This window comes from Lolium perenne, chromosome 6 (assembly GCF_019359855.2).
Source record: "Lolium perenne isolate Kyuss_39 chromosome 6, Kyuss_2.0, whole genome shotgun sequence".
NCBI classification, from domain to species: Eukaryota; Viridiplantae; Streptophyta; class Magnoliopsida; order Poales; family Poaceae; genus Lolium; species Lolium perenne.
The window spans coordinates 65,843,884-65,863,062 of NC_067249.2; the positions used below are offsets into that span (position 1 = coordinate 65,843,884).

Sequence of the window (19,179 nt, forward strand, 5' to 3'; positions counted from 1 at the left end):
TGACTACACCTGGGCAAAGTTCGGGCTAGACCAGGCCTAAAAAAGGTCGGTGGTAAAAAGTCAGGCCCTCGCCCGGCTCGGCCCGAGTGTTAGGCCTACAATTCTGGCCCAAACCTGGCCCGAATGAGCAAAAAGCCTGACCCAGCTAAAACACGCAAAATTGAAAGCCCAAGCTCGGCTCGGCCCGAGGTTCGAGATCAAATAGCCCGAAGTGCAAGCCCGTGGGCCGGGCTGCCCATGCCCAGCTGTAAGTCTGACAGGATTAGTACTTTATACATAGAATCAATCGAGAATTGTTGTAAAGGGAAAATTTGGTTGTTTCATGGGAATGATGTCCCAAGCATTGTCGTATGTTTCATGGGAATGATGTTGCCTACATCGGTGGCAAAGGGAATCGGTCGTTGGGTTTCTTCAGTCTTGAAGCCCTGCTTCTGAATTAATGGCGATATGATAATTTGCAATGCTCTCCCCAATCCAAACCCCAATGGTGGCGCTAGCGCGCGTAAAATCCCTCCGTCTCCGTCGCTCCATCTGGTCCGACGCCGCTCCCCGTCGTCCCGACACACACCGGCCGCCCTTCTCCGCGCCGCCACTGCAAGACCTCAACGCCCGGCTGAAGCGCCTGGTCCAGTCAGGCCGCCTCAAGGACGCGCAGGCCCTGTTCGACGGAGCGCCGCACCGCGACGAGGCGTCCTACGCCGCCCTTCTCGCCGGCCATGCCGCCGCGGGGGACTCCACCGGCGCCATGGCGCTCTTCTCCCGCATCCACGCCTCCCCGCTCGCGGCCGCCGACCCTTTCGTGGTCAGCCTCGCGCTCAAGGCCTGCGCCGTGGCCGCCGACGCCGGCCACGCCGCCTCGCTGCACGCCTTCGCCGTCAGGTCCTCGGCCGTCTCCTCCGTCTTCGTCGCCACCGCGCTTGCCGACGCCTACGCCAAGGCTGGCCGCCTCGCGCTGGCGCTCAGAGTGTTTGACGAAATGCCAAGCAAGAACGTGGTCTCGTGGACCACGCTCGTGGGCGCGCTGACGCGGGCTGGCCGACGCCACGACGCGCTCCGCCGCTTCGCTGAAATGCGCGCCTCCGGGGTGCCCTGCGACTCGCACGCATGTGCGGCTGTGCTCACCGCGTGCGCCGAGGCCAGGCTGCTGCTGCGCGGCCGTGAGGTGCATGCGCTCTGCGCCAAGCTCGGCATCGATGCTACGCCCTACGTCGCCAACACCCTCGCCACGCTGTACGCGCGCTGTGGCGACGTCGACCACGTGGTGGCTGCGATCGGCCGCATGGGCTCGCGCGATGTTGCCGCCTGGACGACGGTGATATCCTCCTACATGCAGTCTGGTCGTGCCAGGGAGGCCATCCAGGCGTTCGTCACAATGCTTCGTGATGAGGCATCAAACGCCGCAACGCCCAACAACTACACATACGCTGCGGTTATTGCTGCCTGTGCAGATATTTCGCACGTCTGTCTTGGAGAGCAGCTGCATGCGCAAGCTGCACAAAGAGGGTACGCCAGTGCCCGCTCAGTGGCCAATTCGCTGGTCACACTCTACTCACGCGCCGCAGGTCGTCTCTCGGCAGCTGATGCCGTGTTCCGGGAAAGTGCTACCAAGGATGTTGTCTGCTGGAGTGCAATTATATCAGGCTATGCACAGGAGGGGCTTGTTGGGGAGGCTTTCGTGCTGTTTTCTGAAATGCGACGGCACCATTGTTCTAATCCAAATGAGTTTACTCTTGCCAGTCTCCTGAGTGTGTGCGCAACTTCTGCGGCACTGGACGCTGGTCGCCAACTCCATGCACTTGCTTTAGCTGCTGGACTTGAACACCATGCAATGATCACGAGTGCGCTCATTGGCATGTATGGAAAGAGTGGCAGCATGTCAGATGCTGATGTCGTATTTTCCAGTCGTACGAAAGATGATGTGGTTTCGTGGACTGCGATGATCGTTGGGAATGCTGAGCATGGTTACAGCAAAAGAGCACTTGAAATGTTTGAGCAAATGTGCCATGCTGGGTTAAAGCCGGACCATGTTGCGTTCATTGGCGTGCTCAGTGCTTGCTGTCATGCTGGCGAAGTCGAGCTTGGATTAAGATACCTCGATGCAATGAGCAAAACCTACGGACTGGAGCCTGCAAAGGAGCACTATGGCTGTGTTGTGGATTTGCTAGGCAGAGCTGGTAGAATAAATGAGGCTGAGGAGTTGATTGGTAGGATGGCAGCTAATGAAAGAGATGGTGTTGTTTGGACATCTTTGCTTAGGGCATGTGCAGCTCGAGGGGAAGAGGAAATCGGAAAGAAAGCTGCAAAGATGACAATGGAAGCAGAGCCATGGGGATCAGGAGCACATGTGGCAATGGCAAATCTGTATGCCAGCAAGGGACAATGGTGTGAGGCTGCACAGGAGAGGCATATGATGAAGCAGAAAGGGGTTGTGAAAGGGGTAGGGTGGTCATCAATCACAATTGGAGGGGAGGAGAGGGGAGTCGGGGTGTTTGTTGCAGGTGACCGGACACATCCCCAAGACGATGTGATCTGTGAGATGCTTGGCTTGATTTATTATGGAGTTGGAATGGCTCGCTATGTACCCGATCAGATGAATTTAGCATCTGAGGTGGAGCTGGTGGTTAATACTTAAGAGTTAATGGAGTATTATCAGAAGGTGAAAGGGTTGAAATGAAAAAAAATACAGAAGTCCGGCACGTTGAGCACTAATGCAGTAATGAGGCTCAGTAATTCGGCTGCTGTTTTGAAGTGCTGATTGAATAGTTCTTTCATACGTAATGTGGGCTTTGATCTTGGTACCCTCATGATTAGATGGCTCGTTCTCTGCAACATACATGTATGAGGCAAGAGTTTGCTTGTTGGAGCTTCAGCATTCAGGCAGGTGCCAAAAGTAGCAGATCTGCATTTACTACAGACCAGAGCGATGACTTCAAATGCAATCAAATTACCCAAGGTAGTTTTCATGTCCTAAAGGCTAAACTGTGACAAGTCTATATCTGCATCAAAATTGTATTGAAGAAGATCACTCCTTGCTCTATCAACTAATGCAAAGCTTGCAGCTTCGCACAATGGCTTGGAGGTGACAAGCGGTGTGATGCAATTTTTCTCACCTAAGAAGCATCTGCCTGCCCGCTCCATTCTTTTGAAAGAACATATTTCACAGTAGAGAAATTAACATTCTTTCCAGCAACATTGCCACACTGGCATCCAAAGTTGCGTCAACATGTATATCATACTTATTGACTAAGCAGCTTATGCAGCTCTGGAAGGAATGTACTGAAGTCAAGTCCCCAAAAGCCTCATCTACGGGTCACTATAAAACTCCACCTTTGTCATTCCAATATACTGTGAAGTGCTAGTTTCAAGGTGCACATTACTTTATAAAGGTGAGAAACCGTCATTATCACAAAAACAACAGCAGAGGAACTCACCGCCTCAGGTTATTTCAGAACACTTTTTACTTTCTTGAAAAAAAAAATTGAACTTTCCCCCCTTGAACTTATTAGCACTAGCATTTCTTATAAGTGGTTCAACTTGCAGCCTCTAGTTGAATATCTGGATGAGATGGGAGTCCAACCATTCGATTTCACATATGGCATTAGAAAGATCAGAGGACCAAGAGTGGGGAATTTAAAAGGTTTTATAATGCTCTCAGGGTGGCCATAGTGTTACACCCAAGTACAGGTAAGTTGAAAGTCTTTTCTTAAGGTTGTGCTTCTTTATCCATTTGATGACATCAACCCTGCTGCAGGGCTAAGTCCCAGATACAATTGTTTTCTGAAAGTAGAGGGTGACTATTGATATTAATAGTAACCTGTTGTCTTTATTAGTTGTTGATATTTATAGTGACCTATGGTCTTTAGTATTTGCATGAATAATTCACTATGTAATCTCATTGTTCTGAAAATAACTCGATAATTAAGTTAGTTTTCTCTATGCTGTACTGTTTTCCCCTTTTCTTCTTTGCTCTTAAGTCTGGAAACTGTTACTGATGTTTCCTTGGTGGAATGTTGGACAAAAAGGAAAAGACAGATCATTGATGTTGACCATTAGGAGCAAATTGTCACACCCTTAAAAGTAGCAGGAGCACCATCTAGAAAACAAACACTAGCTAGCTTCGTCAAATGTAGTTGCAGGGGTCTCCGCACTTTGTCAGCTTGGAAACTTCACTTGTTGCTTGTTTGATCAGTTTGAACCCCCCACCTGATATGATTTTGCATTTCCTCCTTTCTATGCAATGCTGACCAAAACGTAAGCCAATGATTCATCTGATGAACCACAACAACTGAAACCAGCACCAGTTATGTTCAAAGCATGATTTGTTCCAAAAACTTCAATATAACCCAGAACAGAGCATGTATACCAGTCATAATCATTCCTTTTTCATTTAATCGAAGTTGGTTAATCCACACATTATCTACTGTGCTCAGTAGTTGTGGTAAATTAAAGTTACAACTCAGGGTATTCCAAATGATGATTTTGCAAGGGGGTATTAAATGAATAAATGATTCATGTCCTCCTGTTGTCCGCAAAATTGGCAATCTGAAGATCCTTTCCAGCCGCTATGCAAGTATCCTCACTGAGAATGCTTCTCTTAGAAACTGACCACATAAAACACTAATTTTCAAAAGCATTTAAAGCTTGAACATACTCTTATGCTAGTACATTGTATCAAAGAGCTTTAGGCAATTGTAAAAACATAGAATACTCCCTCCGTCCTGAAAAGGATGTCGCAGATTTGTCTAAATTCAGATGTATATAGACACTATTTAGTGTACAGATACATCCAAATTTAGACAAGTCTCGGGAATCTTTTTCAGGGCGGAGGGAGTAGTAAACATCAGATTAACAGGTGTTCCCCAAGCACAATTATTCGACCTCCACAATGTCCTCGTAAAAGATAATGCAGCTTCCATAACCACTTGCCTAACAAGACATGATTCGCACATCCAAGTATAGCAAATCAGACCACCCCCCTACCCCATGGTCTGTAAGGTTGCAGTATTTCGCAGGCCACCAGATGGTATTTTCTGGTGCCCTTCCCGCCAAAGGAGCCTCTAATGAAGCCTCGTCCTCACTCCAGTTGGAAGTTAAGAAAAATGATAACAATCTGACTCCAATTAACTATTATTTTCCTTGCCAGCAACCCAATATGTTCTCCCCTTTTCCCCCCATTCGTCTATGATCTTTATTATGTAACCTAGTATCTGAAACAGGGTGCACCCAAGTTACCCCATATGTAATTCTCTCCTTTTGCAAGTAAATATCTCACTATACCTCTCCTTATTTCCCTCAGCCCCTTCCAAGCAATACAAATCACTTTTATCGTACTAGTTAATTTTCAATGCTCATATTTGTTCAAAAGCCTATAGTATAATTTTAGATTTTCTGGAAGACATTGTCCTGTTATAATTGTCAAAATGATTGACGCCACAAACTGACCAATACCTCCAGCATATTTGGTCTCAAAATGGAAATAGTAGAACATAACACATTGTTTAGTTTTAGCTTTTATACATTCTTGATTTGTTTTGTTCGCCATACCTCTCCTTATTTTAAGTTTGGGGAAGACACCGCCTTCCATCTCTTCATAGTATAATATAATATTAATATCCTGTATAAAAGCTGGAGCCTTTTGTGGAAACTCAATTCAGTTCCTGGGTGTGTTTGCTCCCTCTACCTCAAAAAACATATTTTGAAATGTCGAAATTTTTTAACAAAAAAAATCTACATGTACGTCTCCATGATATATATGTGTGTTCATCATGTTTCGCAAAAAACTAATTATGTAAAAGAGAGAAAAAATTCTTATGAAAGGCCTTATATTTAGAACCGATTTTTTTCTTCTTTACACATGCCACAAGACAACTCGATTTTTCATGAAAAGACTTTATGAGCGTGTAGCACATGAAAATATATGTGTGAATTATTTATTTCAAAATTTTAACATTTTAAATGTGTCTAACATGTATTTAAAAATAAAGAGATCATATGCTCTCACCGCCAAAATATCACTCTCGAGCCTTTTGCTGCTCGCATAACGATGTGTTCACTCTTCACGTGTATCAGCAGTGCGTGTGGACGGTTCTCCTTTTTTTTTTTACTTTTTGGGATTTTTTTAAATTCCCAGTAATAACCTTTTAAAGTGTGATGGTTTTTTTTTCTGCAGTAAATTGTTGGTAAAAATATTCAACCTCCGCATTAATCTGACGCGTTAACTATTTAGCAGTATTTTTTCGTGAGGCGGTAACTACCTGTATTTTTCTGAAAGCAATTTCTTGGTACAAATCTTGGACGTCAAAGGTAATTTGCTGAGGTCAACTATGAAACAAGTTGTTAACTACCTAATATTAATTATTCGAAGGTGCATATTTCTACGATGGTAATTTCTCAACGGCGCACCAGTCTGGTAATTTTAACCTCAATAGGTCCGACAATAATTTTTCGTGAGGCGGTAATTACCTACATTTTTTCCGAAAGTTATTTCTATGTGGAAATCTTTAATGTCAACAATTTGCGATGTCAACTATAAGTTAAACTACCTAATAGTAATTATTTGAGGTTTGCATATTTATGCGACGGTCATTTTTTAATGGCGTATATGTGGTAATTTTCACATGATTCTTCAACCGTGGTTCTAGACAATAATTACCCATCAATAATTATTCAATATTTCCTGGTGCATAATTCGTCAATGGTAATTCAAAAAAATCCAACATTTGCCCGTCCTTTTACCTTTAGAAAGATATACATACTTCATCACCTCCTACCTCTTTGAGCTGGAAAAAATACTACCATTTCCTTATGTAGCAACATCGGAAACAAAAGTACTAACCATCCACCGCCTCTTTTAGTCGTCAAAAAATACTATTACCTTCTTTCCGGTACCTCTGAAAAAAAGACATGCTCTACCGTATATCACATCTTTCAATCGGTGTGTCCTCGTCCCCGAGCACTGCAACTACTGTTGTAGTGCTACTGGCATACCACCCTCTTTTTTTCAGCATCCTACGACCATCCTGTGTTTTTCATCGCTCCACGGATAGATTTTCTCTTTTCTGATTCCTTCCCTTCGACCATTTAAAATAGAACTTGTAATAGCAAAGGCTATTTTAAAGATATTTCAAAGAAGTGATTTTACACTTTTACATTTCTTGATCATTGCTTTCACACCAGCACTTCAGATTACCCATATATTGAAAGTCTTCTAAAATAATATAGCAAGCAGTCTAACAACTAAGACCATGGTGTGCGGCCGCGACAACCTTCCTACTACTATATATAAAGGCCGGAGGCCTTTGCTCGCTCCTTAGTAGTCAGGCATTCATAATACATGAAGAATGCCCTAGTCTGCATTTTTTCTTCATTTTCATGTAGAATGATTTTTTGCAGTAATTTGCCGGTACAAAAATTCAACTTTCGCGGTAATTTTTCGCGTTAACTATTTAGCACTAATTTTTCACGAGACAGTAACTACATATAGGCACCCCAAAGATCGGGGCATTGTTTCTGCGTTAACTGATTTTCGCGAGGTGGTATGATGAGGACATCTATACCTCACTACCACCTCCGTCATTGCCAAATGAAGATGAACCTGTTGTGAAGCTCAAGTCCAATGAAGTTCGGATTGGACCAATTACAAGGGCTCGTGCGAAGCTACTGAAACAACAGGTGAACTTGTTTCTAAACGATACTTTGATTGATGAGAACTTTATACTGCCTAAGTCCTGTTACTTATGTATCATCAGGTATCAAGAGGAGACGAGCATCGCACGAGGAGAAGAGGAGCAGCTGGACGTGAAGACGGACGTCAAAATGGACGTGAAGCTGGACATGGAGCTGGACATGAAGATATCTCATGGATGCGCGAGGGAGGAGTGGGAGGCATGCGCGAGAGGAGAAGAAGTCGTCCAGGCCGGCCCAGCGCCCGGTCAGACCGGCCGCCAGACCGGCGCGCCCGGCCCCTGGCCCGGTTCAACCGGGCGGCACGCCGGATCCACCCCGGCACCAACCGGGCATCGTACTGGGGCCAACCGGAAGGTCATCTGCGACACTTCCGGTTGCCGCCCGGTCCCTGGCCCGGTCTAGACCGGCCAGCCCGGCCTAGCGCCCGGTCAACCGGGTTCCAGACCGGCCTAGCCCGAGTCTGTTTCGACCAGATCTATTCTGGGTCGGTTATTCTTGTATCTTTTCGACCAGAAGTCGTCCCGGACGCCTATATAAGTGCCCAGGACGCCCCCTAGCTGCTTTAGACCATGTTTAAGATAAACCATAGTTCTTAGTTGTTTGCTCTGCAAAACTATTGAATTCCCTACACCATATTGCTTGATATTGTGTAGATCCTGAAAAAGTCTTGTGTGATCTGCTGTTCCATTTGGAATTAGACGGTTGCAACTTACAGCTTCGTGGTCGGCGGCTACGTGCGCAAGTGTGTGGAGTTGCGAATATCTTGCAGGGTTGAGAGCTGTTGCATTGGCGACAGGGACCAATCGAGAGATCTCGTTGCGTCATACAAGTTATCATCCACTACATCGTCGTGTTCCTCCGCTGCTATCACCCCGTGATCATTATCACCACCGTTGCTTACTGAGAAGATCCGGCCACCCCTTATCATCTTGGTATGAGATTTCCAGTTTTCCTCGGTAAGCCATCCACAATCCACCCCATAGTTGAGTTGTGAGTGTTTTCCTATCCAGAAATGCCAAAAATATTAGGGTTAGGGTTTGCCATAGCCTTAGATTGCACTAATTTCAAGTTTTAGTTGCTTTTCGTAGTTGTTTTTGCGTATCTTTTTCTTGCATCTAGTATTGTTAGGGTTTGAGTCTCTACTATCATCTAGTTGTAGTTATTGTTACTCCGAGTCCACATAGCGTACAGTGTGCTTTTCCCAACCATAGCTACAGCCTATCGATATACGTGACTAGGAACTTCCCGAGAAGAGACTAGTTTTACCGCTCGACAGGCTGCTCATTAGGGTTTTGGTGCTTTGCATATCTTGTTGGCCGTGTTATCAAGGAGTGTGTCATAAAATAAAAAAAAAACAGAAAATTGAAAAGAAGCAAAAAGAGCTACATAGCTGCGTTACAAAAGAAAATACAAAAAGAAAAAGTGAAGTGCTAGAAGAATCAAGTGAAGGCCTAAAGTTTACTTTACTGCACCCGTAGTTGAGCAATCTTGTGCCTATTTCATTGAGCTTTGCTAGCGTCTCTCTAGTGCATTGCAACCTTTCCTTCATATAGTTGCATTGCCCCATCATATCGCCTTGTGTGAGTATCATTGGTTGTCTACGGTCAGCGCTAGAGCTTGTTATTGGTGCAAATAGGTAGCCTACCTACAGCCTCACATATACCCTGCTTTGCCGTGTGATTTGTTCTTCTACCCTTGATATTCGCTTCGCTACATCCGTGCACTAGTTGTTCCTACAAGTGGTAAGCAACACTAATTTACTTTGGAAGGTAAGATCTCCTTTTCTTATCAGTTGTTGAGTGAGTTGTGAGAGTACCACCATATATTTTTGATTTAGTGCACTAATCTACTAACGATGTCTGCTAGTGATCATAAACTTGTTAACCAGGAAAATAAAAGTGCTGCAGACCTCATGACATGGAGGGAGTTTGAGGCTCTTCGTAATGAGATGCGATGTGAATTCCGCGCTCAGGACGATGTGCTTAATGGGAAGGTTGAAGAGATCAACCAAAAGTTGGATGCTACAAATGCGACCGTCACCACAATGGCTGATCAAGTGACGGATATACAGCGCAATATTGTAGATATGCGCCTAGCTATTGAGAATTTGACCGCACAACAACAACAAGACGAAGACGAAGATCCTGAGCTTCAAGATGACGCACACAATGCTCGTGGTGCGCCACGTGGTAATCGTCCTTGAGGATGGGCTCCGCTTGACCGCCATGGTCGTGGACATGATGAGGAAGATGGTTTGGGTAAGCCTAAGTTTTCCATACCCAAGTTTGAAGGAGGAGCTGATGTTGAAGAATACCTCACTTGGGAGCTCAAGATTGAGAAGTTATGGAACTTACATCCGAACTACACTGAAGATAGGAAGATCAAGCTTGCTTCGTCCGAATTTGATGGCTATGCATTGCGTTGGTGGGATGCTTTTGTTCGTAACCGCGATGAGGATGGTGAGCAACCTATACGCACATGGCGTGCCATGAAGGAGGCAATGACTTCTCGCTTTGTGCCTACAAATTACTTGCGGAATATATACGATAAGTTGACTCTATTGAGACAAGGTGTGAAGACTGTGGATGAATACTACATGGAGATGGAGATGCTTATGCAGCATGGTCGTGTCCGTGAGTCTCTCGAGATGACAATGCAGCGTTTCCTCAACGGTTTGAAGTATGATATCAAAGGCATTATTCGTCACTACAGTTACACCAATATGAATCAATTGTTACATCATGCAAGAGAAGCTGAATCACAGTTGGCTGACGAAGCAAAGATTAAAGGTCGAGCTTCAGGAGCTGGGCGTTTCACACCCCGCGCGGCCCCATCTACGGCGCCGGCGCCTTCGACGCGCTCCGCCCCTTACTCTACTCCGCCTAGCAAGCCGGTCTCCAATGTGTCTAATACAAAGAAGTCTGAATCTGCTGCAAGTACGAGTGGCTCTAATGTGTCTACTGCGCGTAACCGTGATATGGCTTGTCATACATGTGGTGGCAAAGGTCACTTCAAGAGAGATTGTCCTAACCGTAAAGTCATGATTATCAATGAGGACAATGAGTATGAGACTGGAGATGATGTTGATCCTAATGCTCCAGAAGATGATGACTATGACACTGATGGTGAAGATGCATATCCGTCTGATGCTCGCACCATTGTTGTGTCGCAGCGTGCTCTTAATGTATTGCCTAGTGTATCTACTCAGCGCTGCAATTTGTTCCAAACAAAGGCTTTAGTTGGTCCTGACAAGGCTTGCAAGGTCATTATTGATGGCGGGAGTTGTCGCAATTTAGCAAGCAAGGAGTTGTGTACCAAGATGAAGTTGAAGTATCTACCGCACCCGCATCCATACTATATTCATTGGTTGAGCGACAATGGTGAGATGAAGATAAACCACATGGTGCGTGTTGAGTTTGCTATTGGACCGTATAAGGATTGCATTGACTTTGATGTGGTTCCTATGAAGGTGTGTCACTTATTATTGGGTCGACCTTGGCTCTATGACCGTTCTGTGCAACACAATGGCCGTGCCAATACATATCACTTGGAGTTCAAGGGCAAGAAAATCAACTTACAGCCTATGACACCACAGCAAATTGTCAATGAGTCTCGTCAGAAAGTTGAAGTAAACTTGGAGGATGCTTCTTTAGATAGGCGAGAGAATTGTAATGTTGTGAGTGATATAACGAAAAGTGAGAGAGTTAATTCCTTAGTCTCATTAGCCACCAAAGAAGACATGAGAGAATTTAGTGAGGATCCTACAGCCATGCCTCTTGTGCTCTTGTACAGGGTACGGTTTTGATTTCTAATGACATGACCCCTCTTCCTCTTGGTGTTTCTAATATTTTGCAGGAATTTAGCGACGTGTTTCCGGATGAGGTACCCGCAGGACTTCCACCATTGCGAGGTATTGAGCATCAAATTGACTTGATTCCCGGAGCTTCACTACCCAATCGGGCACCATATAGAACAAATCCCGAAGAGACGAAGGAGATACAGAAGCAAGTACAAGCGCTACTCGACAAAGGTTATATCCGCATAAGCCTTAGTCCTTGTGATGTTCCTGTTATTCTTGTTCCTAAGAAAGATGGTACATGGCGTATGTGCGTAGATTGTAGAGCTATAAACAACATTACTATTCGATATCGTCATCCTATTTACCCGTTTAGAGGATATGCTAGATGAATTGAGTGGTGTTGCTGTGTTCTCTAAAATTGATTTGCGTAGTGGTTATCATCAAATTAGGATGAAAGAAGGGGATGAATGGAAAACAGCCTTTAAAACAAAAATTGGTTTATATGAGTGGTTAGTAATACCTTTTGGTTTGACTAATGCACCTAGCACTTTCATGAGACTGATGAACCATGTTTTGCGTGAATTTATTGGCAAGTTTGTGGTTGTGTATTTTGATGACATATTAATCTACAGCCGCAATGAATGTGATCATACTATACATATTCGACATGTTTTGCAAGTGTTACGTGATAATAAACTCTATGGTAATCTTGAGAAGTGCACATTTTACAAAGATAAGGTCATATTTCTGGGTTATGTTGTCTTTAAGCATGGAGTAGAAGTAGATGTGTCTAAAATTGAACCTATTCAAAATTGTCCTACGTACTCCCATGAATGTGAGTCAAGTAAGAATATGCTATTAACTCAATTTGATGTTAAAATTCCTGGATTAGAAATACTATGTGATTTGTATGCTACTGATCATGATTTTGCTGAACCATATCGCTTATGTGTTCTTGGTAAAGCATGGAAAAAATATCACATACATGATGGGTTCTTGTTTAGAGCTAACAAACTATGTGTTCCAGAATCGTCTCTGCGATTGCTTTTAGTGTAGGAATCACATGTTGGAGGTTTGATGGTTCACTTTGGGCGTGAGAAGACGCTACTCATGCTCGCTGATCACTTTTATTGGCCAAAGATGAGGCGGGATGTGGACAGGTATGTGAAGAGATGCATTACTTGCAACAAGTCCAAATCCAAGCTGAAGCCTCACGGTTTGTATACTTCTTTACCGGTACCTACTACACCTTGGAGGATATTAGTATGGATTTTGTGTTGGGTTTGCCGCGTACTAAACGAGGCCATGATTCTATATTTGTGGTAGTAGACAGATTTTCTAAAATGTCACACTTTATTGCCTGCCACAAGAGCGACGATGCGTCGCATATTGCTAACCTGTTTTTCAGGGAGATTGTTCGACTACATGGAGTCCCGGAGACTATTGTTTCTGATCGTGATGTGAAGTTCATGAGCTACTTCTGGAAGACACTTTGGGGAAAGCTGGGGACAAAGCTACTTTTCAGTATTACTTGTCATCCCCAAACTGATGGTCAAACTGAGGTGGTGAATCGAACCTTGTCACAACTGTTGAGATCCATGATCAAGAAGAACCTGAAGGAGTGGGAAGAGTGTTTGCCGCATGTGGAGTTTGCTTACAACATGGCGGTACATTCTACCACGGAGCTGTGTCCTTTTGAGGTGGTGTATGGTTTCAAACCCATTACTCCACTTGACTTGTTGCATTTGCCCATACATGAGAGAGTTAGTATGGAGGCATCCAAGAGGGCAGATTTTGTGCGAAAGATCCATGTGAAGACTAAGGAGTTGATAGAGAAGAAAGGCAAGAGCAATGCTGCAAGGATGAACAAGAAGCGTAAAGAGATGTTGTTCAAGCCTAGTGATATGGTCTGGGTACATTTTCGCAAGGATAGGTTCCCGAAGCTACGGAAGTCCAAGTTGCTTCCTCGTGGTGCTGGTCCTTACAAAGTGCTTGCCAAGATCAATGATAATGCATACTCGATAGATCTTCCACTTGATGAGTTTGGTGTCAGTAATTCTTTCAATGTTGCTGATTTGACACCATATGACGGAGAAGACCTTGGAGCGTCGAGGTCGACGCCTTTTGAAGGGGGAAGATGATGAGGACATCCCTACCTCACTACCACCTCCGTCATTGCCAAATGAAGATGAACCTGCTGTGAAGCTCAAGTTCAATGAAGTTCGGATTGGACCAATTACAAGGGCTCGTGCGAAGCTACTGAAAAAACTTGCCCATCATACATCACATCTTTCAACCGGTGAGCGTTGTCCTCGCTCCGGGTGCTGCAGCTTTTGTGTAGTGCTATTGGAAAACTATCCTTTTTTTTTCCATCGTCCTACGATCATCCATGATTTTTTGTCCATACTATACTCTTTTTTCATCGCTTCACAATTAAAGCTTTCCTCTTTTCTGATTTTCTTTCCTTTGGCCACCAAAAATACGACTTTAGTAGCAAAGACTATTTTTAAGATGTTTTAAACAGGGGATTTTACCTTTTGTCCTTTTAATCTTTTCCCAACAAAAGAGTTTGACCCTTCTACTTCTGTCTTTTCTTTCCGTAATTGAGATCCTTGTTAAAAAAAAATCTTGCTCGTGCTTTTTTTGAGTAAATCTCTCTACCTTTTCCAACGATACAAAGGATTGAACCACTACAGTGCCATTTTTACAATTTTTATCGATACTTCCATACCAACAATTCTGCAGTCATGCCCGCATGGAAAGAAACACCTTGGCTGTAAAAAAAAGGAGGCTCACAACTTTCTTTTTGCCTTCTTCTACGGCATCGGCAGATGAGTTGCTAGTTATTTCAATTTTCACATCTAATCTTTTCTATATGTGTTCACAATTCTCATATTGAAGAATATTTTATATTATGTTTTCAGATCTTTTCAGCAATATTTGCAAAAGGGAAAATGTCAGCGCTGCAACGAGTGGCATCTAATCTTTTAGGCTGGTGCCAATGCATCACAGGCTATAGCCTCGCCACGTCAGCTTTTACCCTCACTCTCACCCCACGGTGCCAGTGCACGGGCTATAGTGCCAGCTCTCACTTGTCTCTCCTCCACATCACCATTTCTTTTTCTTTCACTCGATTTTTTTTAGACATTCAAAATAATGCAAGAAAATTATTTTATTCAACTCAAAATGTTACCGATTACATAATAATTAATAAAATTGCATAATAAATTTTAAAAATTACATAATAAATAAAAAATAAATTCTAATCCTCTTCCTCCTCCTCCTCCTCGTCGTCATCATCTTCTAGACCAAGCTCTTTTTCCACCATCTGGATGGCCTTCGCATGTTTGCGCTTTTCTGCTTCGTTCATGTCGGCGGTTGATCGGTCTTTCATTTTGTTCCATTGCTTGAGTAGCTTAGCCTTCACTAAACCATTCCACATGTTCTTCATCGCGAAGGATTTACTTGTTACCTCACTGCTTGATGAGGATTCCTTCCCCTTCCTCCTATCCTTACGTGCCGCGGCCTTGGCCCTATCCCGGCCCGTTGGACGCTCCTCCTCCGTCGTCGCCTCGCTAGAGCTGTACTCACCAGAAACTCCCAGACGGCTTCTCTTGGCAGTGGAATCGGATCCACTACCAGGACCATGTTGTCCTTTCCACTTCGCTTCATTGCGAACAGCTTCCCACCAGTGGTGCCATCTGAACGGCTGAGTCACTCTTTTGTCGTTCGCGTACCTCGCTATTGCCGCCTTCATGACCATTGCATCGTCTGCTCCACTCTGACGTAACGCTTCTTCTTGGATGTGGTATGCAGCTCTATCAGCACTGGTCTGTGTAGTTCCTTCGGTTGCCCTGCCTGAAACAGATCCATAACTCCTAACAAGCCCCAAGTTCGTTGTAGCTGACTTCAGGTGCTGCAGTTTCGCTGCTTGGGGTATGCCCATAATGCCTGACAAGTTGCAAGTTCTCATGTGCTGCGCCATAGGAAGTTCTGAAAACAAAAATACATAAGGCAAAAGCACAATGAATGGTTGGCTTCCAACACATAAAGTATGTATCTGTCCCTGAAGGTAATTCCTTTTCAGGAATGTCTAGATTAGATGAACAATACAGCTTTGAGACATCAATGAGCCGGCATTGACATGTACACAAATTGGTATCCAAAATTAGCATGAATGTAGCGGAAGTACTCCTACAAATTGGTGGCTACCATACATACCTCTCAGAAGTAGTTTCCTGGTAATGAGATTTCAGAGCATCAAATCGATATGGATCATCCCGATTAGCAGCGAAATATGGATCAGTGGAATAGACAGGGTGTGGGACATGTTGTGGCACAAGGTGTTGGGTTTGCACATAGGAATAACAGGAAGGAGGTGCTTGGGTATAGTGGTAGGCAGCCGGCAATGGATCATATGATTCATATCCTGGTTGATATGGATGCCCAGCTGGGGTCGCATAGTAAGCAGGCGCAGTTAATTGAGCAGTCGGAGGAGGTAGGTGAGAATATGGATGTGCATAAGGCTCTTGTGGCACCAGATGAGCAGCCTGTGCAGGAACATAAGCACTTGGGTAATGCACATAAGCAGCTGGCTGTGTTGGGTGATAAGCTGAAGGAGACAAGTAAGCAGTAGAGGGATCAGGATGCCTGTTGATAGCTGGCTGTGTTGGGTGAGAAGCTGAAGGAGGCAAATAAGCAGTAGAGGGATCAGGATGCCTGTTGATAGCTGGATATGTTGGGTGAGAACCTGAAGCAGCAGATGGAGCAGGATGCCTGCTATCAACATAATGCCTGTCATCAGCAGATGATGCAGACTCTGGCAGTACAGTAATTGGCCGGAACAATGCTCTCAGCTTCTCAACCTACAACGCAATACCAACAACAATGAAAATACAACACTGGTAAATGCATGATATAATTCATAGCTACACGCCGGTAAGATTAAGACAGAACGTAAAGATGGAGGATAAATCAGCTATTCCCACCCCCTTCCAACTGGCTGATACACTGATATGGAAGGTCGATATATAACAGTGATTCCAACTAGAAATTGGAGTGAATAAATTTAGAAGAGAAATAACTTGTTTCCATTATATACACTTTTTCACCTCTATATAATGTTTTCTCAAGACAAGAAAATAATTTAATTACCAAACATCTTAAATACAACTTAGAAACCTTATGGGTGCAGTTATACTAGAGAATGTCTACTTCTACAAAATAAAGAGCTGAGATGAATGTAAAGGACACAAAAGATAAATTTTAGCCCTCAAAGTTCAATCATAGTTATAAAAATACATTGCAGTCTCTCTCAATCACGACTTGACTCTATGGCCCTGCATATGCTTACACCACAACAGCAAGTTATGAATTAATGGTTTCCATGTTTCAGGGTTCTTCTGATTATCGTTTTTCCTACACATATCCTTCTCGTCCAGAGTGAGAAACTACTGTTCAAAGTTCAAACTAGGCACTACATGATGTGAATTAACTGGTTTAATGTATACAGAAGACCATACATAAGAAAGAAACAGTGTGCATCTGACAGACTGCCTGAAGTTCGAACAACTTTGTAGAAGAATTACATATAAAAAGAAAGATTTGACACAATTGTTTCACCTCTCCCCAAGTACTGTACACAACATCAGTAAACCCTGATTCCTACTTACTTGCATAAAGGTAAGTTCTGGCCAGAATTTCCCACGGGAATAATTCTCCTTTATAGCACTTCTTACGCTACTCTCTGGGATAGGCATGAAATCACCATCAATCGTAAATTTGACCTGCACATATAATAAGACAGTGAACATTCAAGGTAGAATAATAATGTACAGCTAATCTATGAAGTTTATGGCTGGATGTTAATGGAAACTGAAGGGCACCATATGTGCCAAGAGAAACTGATATTACACAAAACTAAAATTGTCTGGACTCCTTTGGGAGATAAGATCATAAAAGACTTAAAAAACATCCTTCATAGCAGTAGAAATGAGTTCTCACCAAAGAGACTGATGACTGGTTTTCCCACGTTCCCATATTATCGCCAATCACCACAGAAAGGAAGTATAACAAGTGATATTACTTTCATCCTTAACTTGGATCTTGTGGTCCAATACCCCCAAAAAAAATTAGAGAGGAGAGTGCTTTATTGAACAGACAAACTGATAGCATTACAATCATCCCAAGCACAGAAGCAATACAAGCTTTTCTCCCCTTGGATAGATGTGGCTTGAGTAATCAAAAGGGCTTACAATATGCAAACAAAAGAAGTCCACAACCCCAAAAGCAAGCAGAAAATAATTGATAGTGCGGCATTTCAGACAAAATGAAACAATAATATAATCAAAGAAGGTGTGGCAATGTTCATCCCCTAGCCAGTAGTAAATTACTTAATCAGTTAACAATTGGATTGAGAGGGACAGGGGGCTACCAAATTCCTTGCACGGCTTGTGAATGAAATATCACCCATTCTCAGACCAATAGGTTTCAGGTTCTCCAACTACTGTATACAACAAGTCCTAAAGTTACCAACTTCCCATCAATCATCATATCACAAACTTCCGACACTACATGATCCCTATTTGACGAAAACTCGTTTTTTCCTGTCTCTTCATTGTATCAGTGCAGTAAAAAATACACCATTTGGCTTCTGGCAAGCCATAAAATTGGGCGTAACGCTGACGTAAATTTTAGGATTTGATACCATAAAGATTGGGACTTGGTGATGATTTGCCACACTATCGTGCCACTGAAATGTGCCACCACCAGGACCCACATCTCAGTGACGCATCGAATGGCCAAGCTCCAATCTTTGCTCCTGCCATTTTTTTAGAGGGTGTGGAAGGGGCGGTACCTGAGCTGGGTAGCGTCCTTTGAATGCGGCGGGTTCGAGGGCGAGGCCGCCGTCGGAGTCGGCGCGGTAGGGTCCGTAGAGGTACTTGGAGTCGAAGTCGTAGAGGAAGAGCCCCGCGCCGCGCCTGATCCGGGAGACGTCGTTCAGCCTGCCCCGTGGCAGGCCCAGAACCCTGTACCTGAAGCATTCGGGCTTCGTCGCGCCGCTGCACATGAAGATGAACCCCGCCGGCGGCGACGAAGAGGAGGAGGCGTTAGGGCCGGACGCGGCAGTGGCGGCGGCAGAGAGGTCTATCGCATCCCCCGCCGGCCTAGGCTGCGGGCTCTTCCGCTCCGGCGAGGAGGCGGAGGGGGAGGACTGGTGCTTCGCCATGGAAGCGGGTTAGGGCTTTTTGCCCTGCTTTGCTTTGCTTTTCTTTTTCTTGAGCTGTTTCTCAGTCGACCTGGGATGACCAGGAATTTGGGCAGGAATGTGGGGGGGGGGGGGGGGGGGGGGGAGTCATGTGCTTGACTAGGGTTGACGACTACCACATCTTGACTATAGTCTCTACTACTCCCTCCGTCACGTAAAACATGTCGGACGGGTTATTTTGCAAAACACCCCTTGGGGAAATCCCGACACAACCCGACGTCCACCCGCTCTTCTCCCTCAGCCTCCCTCTTCCTCGCTCCTCCGCTCGCACGCCGCTCTTCTCATCAGCTTCTTCCTCGCACGTTCCGGTCCACCACGCGGCTCCCCCTCCGCCGTCTAGCGTTGCGGCGCCGCCGTCTAGGTCGCCCGCGCTCCCCTCTGTCTATCTCCCCCGTGCTGCGCCCCCCTCCGCCTTTTAGCTTGCCCG

The 19,179-nt window shown here is 44.6% G+C and overlaps 1 protein-coding gene and 1 pseudogene across 1 annotated transcript; one reads left to right on the forward strand and one right to left on the reverse strand.

Annotated features, from left to right (window-relative positions):
- Nucleotides 1-312: 312 nt before the first annotated feature.
- LOC127307538 (putative pentatricopeptide repeat-containing protein At3g47840) lies at nucleotides 313-8,307 on the forward strand. Its single transcript, XM_051338259.2, has 2 exons — nucleotides 313-3,439; nucleotides 3,541-8,307. The coding sequence occupies exon 1, from the start codon at nucleotides 461-463 to the stop codon at nucleotides 2,630-2,632; it is 2,172 nt and encodes a 723-aa protein (XP_051194219.1). The 5' UTR covers nucleotides 313-460; the 3' UTR covers nucleotides 2,633-3,439; nucleotides 3,541-8,307.
- Nucleotides 8,308-14,639: 6,332 nt separating this feature from the next.
- LOC127310379 (uncharacterized) lies at nucleotides 14,640-18,809 on the reverse strand (annotated as a pseudogene).
- Nucleotides 18,810-19,179: the final 370 nt, after the last annotated feature.

What these genes read in the sequence shown, in the direction of transcription:
- LOC127307538 (XM_051338259.2), top strand. Translation starts at nt 461, where the DNA reads ATGCTCTCCCCAATCCAAACCCCAATGGTGGCGCTAGCGCGCGTAAAA.